Source organism: Diorhabda carinulata, chromosome 4 (genome assembly GCF_026250575.1).
Source record: "Diorhabda carinulata isolate Delta chromosome 4, icDioCari1.1, whole genome shotgun sequence".
NCBI classification, from domain to species: domain Eukaryota; kingdom Metazoa; phylum Arthropoda; class Insecta; order Coleoptera; family Chrysomelidae; genus Diorhabda; species Diorhabda carinulata.
In genome coordinates, this window is record NC_079463.1 from 3,045,870 (window position 1) to 3,060,374 (window position 14,505).

Genomic DNA, 14,505 nt, shown 5'->3' on the forward strand with positions numbered 1-14,505 from the left:
AAGCTTTGCCTCGACCGGGGTCTCAGGCTTCAAGCTAATGTCGGTATATATCAAATCTTGAGCATTCAAAAATACAAAAGTCATCAATACGAATGCTATTCCAGTTGTTAACAGATATTTGAAACATTCATTTTAATCAAAAAATGGAATCAAATTATTTTCGTACGATGGTTTTCTAGGACTTGGATTAAACCAACAGCAGTGCGTCGATCAACTCGCTTCGACTTTTGGTGATGAAGCACCATCTCGAGCCACCCACATCGATGCTGTTGGTAAACTGAGATTACTTGAGTATTAGTTCCACTCGCATATATTCAATATTGCATGAAAATTTGGCTGATTTGTTCTCTTTGGATATCACATAATTGGACAATTGCTCAAACAAAAACTCGCGTCGATTGGTGCCAAAAAATGCTGAATACATTGGATCGCCGTACTTCAAACGACGTCTATAATATCGTGACAAGTAAAAAAATCGTGTATCTATACATATTAACCCGAAACTAGACCAATAATCGACTGTATGGGTCTTCCAAGTCGAGCCGAATCCAGCAAAAATTGTTCGCGCATGAAGCAGTTCGAAGCAAATGGTTGCACGTTTTTTCGAAATAATTCAACATTCCATTAGAGTAGAACGGTCATTTCTGAATGGTATACCAGCATTTGTTTGATAGAAGTGTTTGAAAAAATCGATGGAACCAAACGCAGATAACGTTTGGTTCCTAACCTAACCGCGACAAATCGAGATTTCACAAATCAATTCAAACAAAAACGATTTTGAACAGTCAAAAAATCGAATTAATGGGTCATCCTTGTTTGGCACCCAATGATTTCTTCTTATTTCCTCAGATCAAAAATAAATTGCGAGAGGTCAACGTTTTTCTACACCTGAACAAATGAATCATATGTTTTTGAGGTATCTGTTAGGATTATGGATTAGGTAACGGTGTATTTATGTAAAAAAAATTACATACTGATTATTTTTATTTCTATCAGAGTTTCGGAGGTATGTCCTTGCAATGTTAAGGATCGGAGAGAACTAACTACCTACTATCTAAACTCGTTGGGTTTGTATTATCGATTTTACCAGGTTTTATGATCTTTATTTTAGAAAATACCAAAATATATTCTTCTACAAGGCTTAACAGATGTTTTAAAATAGAAAACTTTACTTTCAAAACTATATTAAAGTTAATATTAGATATATATTGAAAGGGAAGGATTTTTGCATTCAATATTCCCACAGTACAATTGATTGATTTCAAAAGTGTATTGATCTTAATGGAGAGTAGTATACGTGGACTCAACATCAATAATTTACTTGTATGTAATGTCGACAAGTATATTTCAAATTTTTTCTGCAACCATAATTTAAAAATTCAATTTTACTATCAAAGAATTAATGTTATGTTAGTGACAACCCACACCGAAATTTATATAATAAACACCGACCTCAAATTACGATCATTCCTTTCTTCACAGTAAATTTGAGTTAACGAGATAATAAAAGAATGCAAAATTGTTACAATCAACATTTGACTTGACTTAAATCAACTTAAGATGCTGCAGAAAAACCGAAATATTTAGTTTTGTTGTTGGAAGTGCGTTAAAAATGTTTGATACCATCAAAATATTTTAAATAACTTAATAACAATAGTAAGTATAATATTTTTTCTAGTATAAAGTCAATCATTAGTTTGAATAATAATAAAAAATCTATTTTTCGAAATAATTACTTAAAAATTGGCTATAAACTTATTTCAGTAAATGCAAACAAGAATATAAAAACCTAATATTCATCCAAGGAGCTCCTCCACATTTTCTATTTGCTATAATCTGAATAAAACATTCGATTCTTCATTCATTCGCTCCAAATATGCAAACTACTGTATTCATATAGTTTTTTATAACGTTTATCACGTTTACTGAACTTCAAATTTCTTCTAATTCTCAAAATACCTCAATTCTTCATCGCTCCATATATTTTTCTCATAATTTCCTGTTCCAAAGTAATGAATAATGTTTAAGACATTTTATTAGATTTGGCAACGTTCTCATTCATAAAATTTACATTTCTCGCAGTTATATTTATTTAAAATATGTTCTAAATTAACGTAATAATTTATTTTTATTTTATTAAAAAGATATGGTAACAGAATGTTAGCCAAGCTAGATTCTATGGAGGTTTCATTTGTAAATAAACCATAATGTTCAAATAGATATTTATTTTTAAGGTTAGGTTATTTGGCAACATTTTTATTATATTATCACGCATTCATTCATAAAATTTACACTTCTCAGTTATAATTATTCGAAATATACTTTAATCTCCCAACAGATATTGTTTCTTAAGGTCTCCCTGTTATAAAACGTTTGTAGTTGTATTATATTTTAATATAACTACTTTTCAGATAAATGAATCCGGATACTATAATAATTGAACGTGGTGATGAAAACAAAAAAAGAAAATTCGATTCAGAAGTTCAAATACCAATGAAAACCGTAAAACATACACCAAGAAAACAGTATTTATTAGTAGAGGACAACGATGATAATAAAAGGTACAGTTTATGATAAAAATTCAACGATACGTAATGTTGCCAAGTTTAATTCTACATCTGATATACTTGAAAATAAATATTGCACAGAAAAATTTTTGTAATAGTCATTTAGTAATGTTCCAGATTATAATACTATAGATATATCACTGTTTTGATGTCTCTCGAAACACCTCCTTTTCCTCGTACACTTGAATCGGTTATGTTTTGATAGAGACATCGTTTGAGTCGAGATAGAGTCTTCAATATCGATGTCAGACAGCTTTTCAATGCTGTCCTTTATTCCTTATAATTCCATTTCTCCATCTTACTGAGACTGTATTATTTAATCTGGGATAATGTTTTCTATTGTTAGTAAATTATCAAAATGAAGAAATTATACAGCTTATGTTAGTTCAAGAACCCAAAAAGATAATTCAGTAAATCATTATTAAACTTAAAATGTTTACAATACGTTTTCCAATTTTGTACATTCTCCTTCCAAAGAGGCTCCTTCATATACATTAAGAATAAACGATAACATTTGCAAAAAAATGTGACTAACGTTTTGCCAGAAGTTTTTGGCGACACCTTGTGTTCTTGTGGCATCTAGCAAATTTAACTTCGTGAAGTAAATTTAACCTAGACTATGGAGAGTGATGTAAATTAGATCTATCATATCCCACACATATGCAATAGTAACCCAAAGCATTACGCTAACTTCTTGATCTCACCTCTAGATCTCGCAGGTCTATCAAGTAGCCACAAATTCATTCACAGAATGATTCTATTCGATAGTGAAGCATATAGGGCTTTCCAGTGAATTTTATTAATAGGAAAAAGGTTATTATTATTATTATTAGATTCCTACGTGATGTTTTTGGTTTTTCTTTTCGGGATTCTCAAAAAAAAAGGTTTATATCAAATTTATTGACACACTACAAGATGTAGTACCACATGTTTATGCTGCAATGACATCTGGAATAGAAATTTGTGTGGAAATACCCAGAGTATACATCTGGACGTTATTAGGTTCAAGTTGGATCTACCACACAAAACAAACGCAACTAGAGCTATAAGAGATCATTATTAGATGACCTTGGGGGAAAATCTTGGCTGAAAATAAAAAATTATTGTCACGAAATCCCGATTAGAGCCCATGTGGGTGATTTCGATAAATTAATTCCTGGTTCCATGAGAAAAGAGTTCAAAGATTGAATTATATTATAAACGCAGTTAGAGTCATAAGAGAACATTATTCAATGACCTTTGGGGGAAAATCTAGGTTGAAAGTAAAGAATTATTGTCACGAAATTCCGATTAGAGCCCGTATGGATGATTTTTTTCGATAAATCATTTCCTGGTTCCATGAGAAAAGAGTTCAAAGATTGAATTATATTATAAACGCAGTTAGAGTCATAAGAGAACATTATTCAATGACCTTTGGGGGAAAATCTAGGTTGAAAGTAAAGAATTATTGTCACGAAATCCCGATTAGAGCCCGTATGGATGATTTTTTTCGATAAATCATTTCCTGGTTCCATGAGAAAAGAGTTCAAAGATTGAATTATATTATAAACGCAATTAGAGCCATAAGAGAACATTATTCAATGACCTTTGGGGGAAAATCTAGGTTGAAAGTAAAGAATTATTGTCACGAAATCCCGATTAGAGCCCGTATGGATGATTTTTTTCGATAAATCATTTCCTGGTTCCATGAGAAAAGAGTTCAAAGATTGAATTATATTATAAACGCAGTTAGAGCCATAAGAGAACATTATTCAATGACCTTTGGGGGAAAATCTAGGTTGAAAGTAAAGAATTATTGTCACGAAATCCCGATTAGAGCCCGTATGGATGATTTTTTTCGATAAATCATTTCCTGGTTCCATGAGAAAAGAGTTCAAAGATTGAATTATATTATAAACGCAGTTAGAGTCATAAGAGAACATTATTCAATGACCTTTGGGGGAAAATCTAGGTTGAAAGTAAAGAATTATTGTCACGAAATCCCGATTAGAGCCCGTATGGATGATTTTTTTCGATAAATCATTTCCTGGTTCCATGAGAAAAGAGTTCAAAGATTGAATTATATTATAAACGCAGTTAGAGTCATAAGAGAACATTATTCAATGACCTTTGGGGGAAAATCTAGGTTGAAAGTAAAGAATTATTGTCACGAAATCCCGATTAGAGCCCGTATGGATGATTTTTTTCGATAAATCATTTCCTGGTTCCATGAGAAAAGAGTTCAAAGATTGAATTATATTATAAACGCAATTAGAGCCATAAGAGAACATTATTCAATGACCTTTGGGGGAAAATCTAGGTTGAAAGTAAAGAATTATTGTCACGAAATCCCGATTAGAGCCCGTATGGATGATTTTTTTCGATAAATCATTTCCTGGTTCCATGAGAAAAGAGTTCAAAGATTGAATTATCACAATAACGTTGAAGAAACAAAAAATTTTTAACTGAAAAGATTAATTTTGAAACACCCAACGTGTTCTTTCTAGTCTTCTGAATGTCTTCTTTCTTCCATAATATGTCTAACGCCTGTTTCTTCATCGATATCTCTCCTTATCCTGGCTCTAGATTGCCACTCCACCTCTTTCACGGTCGACCTCTACATCGTGTCTTAATTGGAGATTTATCTCTTGCTATTTATACCAGTCTATAGTCTGTCATTGTGGGTTTATAAACTAGACTAGTATCAAGGACAGAACATCGGACCAACGTATTCGTATTACAAGAAATTGGTCCACTTACAAGGCTGCTAACCAGAATAAACCGCATCTATCTGCAGTACCTAAGACCAATGGAACGATTAATCATAGAAGGGAAAGTAGAAGGCAAACGCCCAAGAGGCAGATTTCCAACTAGATGGGTAGATCAAACAAAACCCTTGATAAATATGAGAATAAATAAGGCCGAAAAGATTGGAAGCACAGAAGCAACTGTTGAATGAATGCAGTCACTTCATCCTTTAGAGGATAATGGAAAGAGGATGAGGATTTATATGTTGCTGTGATACCCATTCTTTAATGTTATCTACGTCACATTATTGCTTTCGTGGTCTCCAAGAGTTATTATGTTTTTGATGTTTCTGGTATTGTTTCTGATGTATAGATCATTATAGGTCTGATTATCGTGTCTTTGTTTCTTGTCTTCGGTGTTTGTTTCTTCTACGTTCTGAAGACATCCCGCTACCTTATTTTCTTTAGTTACTTGTCCTCTAACTTCGTCTTCTACGTCTCCATAACTGGTTTTGTCATCCATTTCTTCTATTATTATATTTTGAATTAGAATGTCCTTTATTTTAGTTAATAAAATCATTTTCAGGAGTAATTATTCTGTAAGAGCTGTATCCAAAACTGGAGAATGTAATATATTTCCATCAAATGTAGAAAAAAAGAAATTTCTTCGTGATTTTTTCACAACATTAATCGATATGAAATGGAGATACACACTCGCAATAGTTTCATTGGGTTTCATAATAACTTGGACGCTATTTGCTATCATTTGGTGGTTGATAGCAGTATACCATGGAGATCTAGAGGAAAATCATCTCCCGATGCACCAAGCTGCTTCGAATTGGACACCTTGCGTGACGGATATCCACGATTTCACCTCTTGCTTCTTATTTTCAGTGGAAACTCAACAAACTACAGGTTATGGTGAAAAAAGACCAACGGAGAAATGTATCGATGCCGTAATATTGATGTGCATTCAAAACGTAGTTGGTCTAATTGTAGACGCTTTTCTTGTAGGCGTTTTCTTTGCGAAACTTACCAGACCGAAACATCGAACTCAAACAATACAATTTTCTAAATGCGCCGTTATTTCCATGCGAGATAACAAATTGTGTCTTATGATAAGACTTGGCGATATGAGAGAAAGAAGTCGAATAATAGAAGCCAAAGTGAAAGTTCAGATGGTGAAACAAAAAGTTTCTAAAGAAGGCGAATACTTTTCTAATTATTTGATGAAACTGCCTACTAATATAGACGATTGCGAGAACGATCTACTGTTCATTTGGCCAATGACTGTTGTCCACGTGATCAATTCCTCTTCTCCGCTATATAATATATCCAAAAACGATTTACACAAACGACATTTCGAAATAATCATCAGTTTAGAAGGTACTATTGAAAGTACAGATCAAAAAACGCAAGCTAGATCCAGTTATTTAGCCGATGAAATCATATGGGGTTACAGATTTGCCTCAATGATATCTATTTGCACCAAAAGGAATGGTTATAAAATTGACTATACTAAATTTGACGAGACTATTGAAAGTAGCACTCCGAATCAATCTGCTGCCGAATTAGATCTTTTAAAAAGTGGATGTAGTTCTGGTATCAAACATTTAATGAGAGAAGTTCAATAAATTTGACTACATCTCTAGTTTTATCTTTTTTTTTAGTATTCACTTCCATCTCCTACATTAGTCCAGTCATTTTAGGTTTTATCTGCGGAAAAATTACAAGCGGGTCGAATTTTTGTATACACTTTTACTACGGTGTTGTAATGAAGTTGTGAAAAAAATTCTAGCCAGGTTTGTATTTGATAATATACTGGATAAATATGCTGTTGAGTTAATGAAGGTAAACTGTTCACCTTAAGTCTCTGAAGACGATAATTTGGTTATCGAAACGCGCTCTAGACAGTGTAATTGAGAGTGTTGGTGCAGTGGTAGTTTAAACAGTGTGTTCAGTACAAATTTTGAGATACAAATCACAGATGTTAGTTGCAAAAAGCAGCGTCGTTTTTTCAGATAGAAGACAAGAAATTTGAAAAGTAACTCTCATTGTTATTCGACTTTTTCTTTGATTTCTCAAAAAATAATCTTTACAAAAAGTTTTAAATAGTTAAATTACCCATTGGAGACGAGCTGCCAAAATAATTAGAACAAAAGGATATTTAAGTGGAACCAAAAGGAAAAATCGTTTTTAGATGATAGAAAATTGATGTTGAATCAAAGAGAAATAATCATAAATGATATTTTTTATTTAATACTGAAACAATGCTTTTTCAATGTAACTGCTGCTCGGTAGGGTGAAATTTTTGATTATTTTTTTATAACGTTAGTAAAATTTCATCATTTCTATTTATAAATGACCTTACTACAATTTCTAATCGAAAGCCAACAAGATATCATAAATTCGAAGTATTTTCGAACGTAAATAAACAATTCCCTTTTGAAAGGGGGAACCAAAAACCTCATTCTGTCCCTTTTACAACCAATGGTTGTGTCTTTTCAAAACCATTCTTAAAATTCTATTGACTTACATTTATCAAAATATCCAATTCTGTACAACAATAGCATCAAATATCAGGTAAGTACAAGTTACACCTGACAACAAAACAACCCTTCCTAAACTAAAATGAAACGTTATACCACCAGTATTTGTAATTTGATAGTTAGTTTTCAAATAAATGTGCTATGCTAAATATAAATACATTTAGTCTTATAATCAGTCTAGAAATATTCAAGTTGTTGCAAATAATATTGTTTTCAAAAGTGTTAACGAATTCAAAGGTAAAAAAATATTATTTATGGTAGATTTTATTAGTAATAAATCTAAAATTGTCAAATTTTACACTTGATATTCAAAAGACAGGCCTATTTGAATTTGATTAAATATTTATACACACATAAACCCTTGTAGTGTTGATATCCGATGATTAATTTTGATTAATTACATTTCTTTATTCTATCTGTCTTAATTTTACAGAATAGTCATCAGTTAATCTTCCCAGATGTCTAGTATTTATTATTATTTATCAGTTTATTTCCAGTTTCTACTAGTTGCAATCCTTTCGTTATTTGTTTTAAATATCTATAAACCCAAGGCACACGTTTTGGTGTATTATTTTTCTTTTAATGTAAATACATGTTTTTTTGGAAAAGCCACTTTTTAATTCATCTAATTCCCTTTCTATTATTGTCCTTAATCAGCTCTTTAAGATCCTTTCATGAACTAACAGTACTATCTACTACATCTTCGTCACCTTTTTCAACTTTTGGTTCGATACCCACTTTCCAATTGTTCGTAATTTTCTCTTCGTATTATAGTTAGTGTAGAAGCTTTCAAACATTTCTGAAATAATTCCTGTACGAGGATGATCCCAGAAGTACTTGGATCAACAAAGAAAACAAAATTTTTTCCAACATCACCTCTTCATTGTTGGAAAATCTTTGATTACCGGGCCATTTTTTACAAATGTAGGTACAGTTAGTAATCCGAGGTGGCTTTGTCTGGCGAATAGGGTGGCCATTGCAATAACGGATGTGTGAGCTGGTGCATTGTCTTGATGAAACAACACTTTCTTCTTAACCAAATACGGCTCATTTTGCTTGGTTTCTTCGCTAAAAAGTTCGCATAATACTCGCCGTTGATAGTTTTTAATTTTCCAAGATATTCAATGAAAAATATCCCACGCGCATCCCAAAAAACCAACGCCATGACCTTGTCTGCAGATGGAACAGTCTTTATCTTCTTCGGAGCCGTTTCCCCCTTTTAATTCCATTGTTTTGAGTCCCCTTTTATTTTGGGTGTGAAGTGACGGACCCGCATTTCATCCATGGTTATTATTTCTGTCAAACATTGCCAAGAATTCGATGGAAACTTCATCAAGATGCTGTTTTTGTTCCATTACCTTTAATTTCATGATAAAAAATTTGTAATTCATTTCTTCTAATTGAAGTATAAACTATAACATGAAAGAATATCAGCTATTCATTAACTATTTTCAAAAATATTTTTCAGATCATCATGTACTATACAAAATTAATGTTTTGTGGATTTTTCATTGCAATATTTCGCGAAACGACCACAATTAACCACGATATATTTAAAAAAGAAATATACTGCGGCAAAAAATTAGTTAACATATTAACACAATTTTGTTTAGAACTTCCGACTCATCATCATACAGGTAAGCGTAAAGATTTAATATCTCCCTCCGGGAAATCGACCAAACCAGCACATGGGGTATACCTTTGTTGGTTCAATCGTCCATTTAATGGTACAAATGCGGGTATACTTTCGAATTTGCGCGTTTTTATGGAAGACCCAAAAAAACTCAAGCCAGCACTCTAAACTAACAACTTCTAGTTTAATATTTTCCCTCAGTTTTTGGGAAGAACTCCTGGAGGTTCGCAAGGAAGTCACTCTAAATTGGACGCCTCTTCCCTACGTCCTTCGTATAAACATACATATCAGAGTTATAATTAATTGTCTACTGCACTCTACCTGAGAAGACCAGCTAAAACAACTCACTTTTTTCTATATAAAAGCTATTGAAATTATTAGAGCAATAAAAAAGTTGCTTGTTTAAAAGACATCCGGTCTGGAACATCTATTCTCAACCTTTAAAAATGGATTGCATTATTCCAGAAGACTGCAAACTTTTAAGAAATATTATAAACTCAAACTTCATTTTTTTTAATCCAAAAAAAGTAATGCAAAACTCTACTTTGAACTGTATTCTAATGAAACAACTTCTGAGCTAGACAAAATAAGGGCAATCGCTGAATATCAATGTGAGCATTGAAAGAAAGTTTCTGTCTGTCTGTTTATTTGCCGTCTCCATGCCTTTCAAAAATTTTGAATCTTTGTTCAATATCTACATTTTTCCAAACTCTTTTGTGAATATCATCCACTTTTCATCACCTTTTTTGCCTCTCAACTTCCAAATAAATTGAAACCAGTTACGATGAAACATTTTATGGATGGTCCAGGAAGCAAAAATTTCTGGTCAATGAACTCAATTACTGGCATAAAAAATATTATATAATGTGGCGAATGGTATCGGATAAAGTCTTTTTTTCAATACACATAAAGAAATTTGTTCGGAATCACTGCCACCAATCGCTTCGTGTCACATAAAACAACTTCAAGTATCACTGGAAGCACTACAGTCCTCACTGGTTAGATTATATACGGATAACGTACTTTGATGTTAAATATGATACAAGAGACACCTGCTGTGAGTCAAAAACAAGTACCTGTTTGCTTTGATCTTCTCTAACTTCTGCTTTGAGTATTATAGAAAATAGTGGGAAAAAACTGAGTCAAAAAGTATAAAAATTTCAAAATGATCAAACTTCGACATGTTTTTAACATCTTACTACAGAGATAATGTGTTTAATTTCATTTTTAGCGATATATACTATAGTAGATACCCCCAACAATGAACTTTAGTCTACGTTTATTTACAGGTGTTTTAGTATTAAGTCGAAATAAGAGACAGGTTGTTAAGGAATGTTGTAAAAATAAATGTTCTTTAAGCTATTTATTGGAAAATTACTGTGAAAAAGTTAATACGTAAGTAAGCAACTTAATTCTAACTATAAAAAAATTACTTCAGTTGTGTTAAAGCACTATAAAGCAAATAAATATAATGAGAGATAATTCAAAAGCTCGCAATGAAATTAATAAGTTTGATCAATGCTTTATTAGTAAACAAATGAACAGAAGCTTGCTTCATTCCACCTAATGCGTGATTCTTGCCTTCATATCACTAATTCCTTATCAGGAAATAAACAAAAAAGTTTGATTAGATTTTTGGTGCGAAAAATTTCTAAAAGAAACAATTTATTCGCGACAAAAACTGTAAAATCTTAACATCTGGCACCTATTAGAAGTCGAGGAATGGAGAATTCGGCAGCAAGAAATGGAACTGTGAATCGTAATGATCAATTCGCTCATAAAATATGATTGGGTTTAAATCGGTTCTCATTAAAACTGATTAGTGACATGTCTCTGTACACAGAGCAGACTCAATTGTGATCGAAACCTGATTCAACAAGAAATAATAGTTCATTCGGTTTATAAGTAATATTATATTAGAACGATATATTCATTTTCTCATCTCAACAAAGTGACAGGGGGCTAGTCTCAAACTAAACAATCCATTTCAAACTTCTTTTACAAATGTACAAACTATCATATTCGTATATTCTATTTCCAAGCAACTCAATACAGAATTCGACTTGGACCTGACACTGTTTTACCCAGGGCCGGATTAAGCTAGGGGCTTGGGGCCCCAGGTCCAAGAGGGCCCCATCATTTGGAAATCATTCTGTATTTTTTGATGAGTTGATACCACAAATCAAACGTATTGATATTATTTTGTGAATTTTTCCGGGTTTTCGAATTCCTTAAGGGGGCCCCGTCATTATTTTAGCCCCGGGCCTTATAAATCTTAATCCGGCCCTGGTTTTACCGATTCTACCATGGCAAAAGCTCCTCCGAGCAGTGTTGCCAGAGCTAGTACAATTGTACAATTTTAGTACATTTTAGTGTATTTTATACGCTAGTACATTTTTCCTTTTTTCTAATACATTTTCCTTGCGTTCGCAAATATAAAGTTATTTTATATTTTCGTTTAATAAAATAAACTAGAAATTGTACTAGATTGTAACAATAATTAGAAAACAGAGCCAAGTTGATTTATATTTAGATCGTGAGATTTTTCTACTGCATTGCTAATTTTATCGGTAAACTTTATATATATTTTTCATCCTTAAAATAATAATTGACACAGTCTATAACATTTTTGGAAAAAAAATTAATTTGAACTTATGTTTATACATCTTTCTATAATTTTATTAAATTTGTTTGAAGTTGGTACAATCTAGTACATTTTCTAGTTCAATTTTTACATTCAGCTTTTAAATTGTGGCAACACTGCCTCCGAGTTGTTCAGCATAATCTCACTTTGAGCAGAGACCTACTCGACAGGAAGACGTGGATCATGAACATCGAATTCGCATTCATGCGCTTATAACCTCAATTTATCGGGACTCCTTTGTTTGGAGAAGTGCAAGCCTGTGAAACCAGTTACCAAGGCCAAATAACAAATATAGTTCCAAGAAACAAAGAAAAATAAATAAAATGAAGACAGTAATTTAACTAGGACGAATTATTAACCTATTGAAGTGAAAAAAACGTATTGTAAAAATCAGATTGAAAACAAAATAAGCTCCGTCCAATGAAACCTTTGAGAGGCGGGTGATTTGAGGTCAGGTTTTTTTAAACCGGTTGTCAATCGTCTGTAATTCACCATTCATATACAAAAGTTGATTACTCATTGCAAATTGATTAGTGATTTGAAAAAGAAATAAGTTTCTTTTGATTTTATTGGTGTGTATGTGAAAATGCAACCATAAGTTCATCTGAATCTATATTAAATTAAATTCCACTTCAATTTTATGGAAATATGTATTCTAAAGTAGACGTTTTCACCAAGATACTATATTGTGACACTCACAACATCCGTCTGCTAATTTTTTTTACTTTGCTGAAAATGGAAACTTCTGCATTCCTCGGACGTGTATATTAGTGAAATGTACCCTTCATATGTTGCGCAGGCTGCATATCGACTCAAAATGTGTGCTTAGGTACAATTTACCTTCAATAAATAAGAAAATATCTTAATCGTATCGCTAGTAAGATAGTTTTACTGTGGATGCTAGTATAGTAATGATGAAAAGTCTATCAGAGTATTTTCTACTTTTTTGTTGGTGTGTTTTATTATTCTCTTTAACATCAGCGTGTATTTTAGAATAGCTCTTGAAGCATTTGTAAATATAAGTGATAATAAAACTACGAATGTACAAGTTGATAATCCAAATTTAACAACACCTTCAACACCTTTCACATCAATTAAATCAAGTTTTCATAAAAGACAAAGGCGCAGAAGGAAAAGAAACTGCAAATGCCGTGAACTACTTAATAGAACACAGGTAAACATTATTTATTCATGTAATGGAAGGTACATTATATCTAATAAAGTGTAAATTAACGGTTTATTAATTTAGTTGACACGTTTTCTCTAAAGCTTGGTTTGTGCAGCCAAAATTAAAATTAACATTAAACTAAACTTTCTTGTTGTTAATTTTTTGGTTGATGCAGTAAATTAATTATAATATTTTCAAAATTAAAGATGTTGTAAACAAAACAATAACCTAACCAATACAGACCTAACGTATTCTGTGCTCATAACCTCACAAAATTGAGGAAGTAAACTAAGAAGTTGAAAGTTGGTGAGTTCAATTTTGCTTAGAATTTACTGTTAATTTTCAGCATGAACCACAAGTACCATTTCAGTGTCTTTCAGCAAGTAATTTAATTTTATAGTTTAATGGTAATTTTTAATTTTGTTGCATAAACGATAAATTATTAAAACATATTGTGAGAAGTAACAATCCTAAACTTGATCCTTATGGGGTATAAAATGAAATTTAAAGCACTTCTCGACTTGAATTGTAAGTTTTTGTAGCTTTTCATACTTTTATATTTCATATTCATTCACGTATTATGGAAGTAGAGCTCAATCTGTTTTCTTATCAAAAAAGATAAATTTGACGTTAAACAAAGTTTTCATTTCTACTTAGTGTCTTCATAAATTATGTTCAACACAATGAAGTTTCCTTTTAATGCTTGAATTAAAGTTATTGATAATTTTGGGAATGTTCACTTCAACAAGGTGATTCATTTACTTAATGTTTTGATTTGATTTGGGAATATTCACATTAACTGAAGTGTTGAAAAATTAAATTGCTTATAAACATTGTAAAACAATGTTTTACTTCAATAATTTTCTATATTTAATAATTATTATTTTATGATGCAAAATTTTTCATATCTGATGTCTTTTGGTTCTACTAAATTCATTGATAGAGTGTTGTTAATATATTTTTTTTTATTTTAGGTACTTAACAAAGAACTGCCTAAACTGTTACACAAAGAAAATGTACCTGAATCTGAAATTGGACAGATTGAGTTCCTTCAAAAACCATTTTATGTATTTTTAACTTAATTAATAAATATTAGATTTGGACTTGAAATTATTACACAAATCCTATATGATCTTCCAAGAACAGGAGACTGTTATCAACCAAATATTGATAAATAATCAAATACATGACTAAATCTGTAAATTACCGCCATAACTT

General features: G+C 31.7%; 2 protein-coding genes across 2 annotated transcripts; both read left to right on the plus strand.

Moving 5' to 3' along the window:
* Positions 1-1,469: 1,469 nt before the first annotated feature.
* On the plus strand, positions 1,470-6,944 carry LOC130893319 (inward rectifier potassium channel 18-like). The gene is made up of 3 exons (XM_057799324.1): positions 1,470-1,656; positions 2,412-2,561; positions 5,880-6,944. Exons 2-3 carry the CDS (start codon positions 2,416-2,418, stop codon positions 6,925-6,927), a joined length of 1,194 nt encoding a protein of 397 aa, XP_057655307.1. The 5' UTR covers positions 1,470-1,656; positions 2,412-2,415; the 3' UTR covers positions 6,928-6,944.
* A 2,372-nt stretch (positions 6,945-9,316) lies between these two features.
* On the plus strand, positions 9,317-14,390 carry LOC130892267 (uncharacterized). Its single transcript, XM_057797547.1, has 4 exons — positions 9,317-9,479; positions 10,765-10,870; positions 13,113-13,293; positions 14,262-14,390. The coding sequence occupies exons 1-4, from the start codon at positions 9,317-9,319 to the stop codon at positions 14,367-14,369; spliced, it is 558 nt and encodes a 185-aa protein (XP_057653530.1). The 3' UTR covers positions 14,370-14,390.
* The last annotated feature ends 115 nt before the right edge of the window (positions 14,391-14,505 follow it).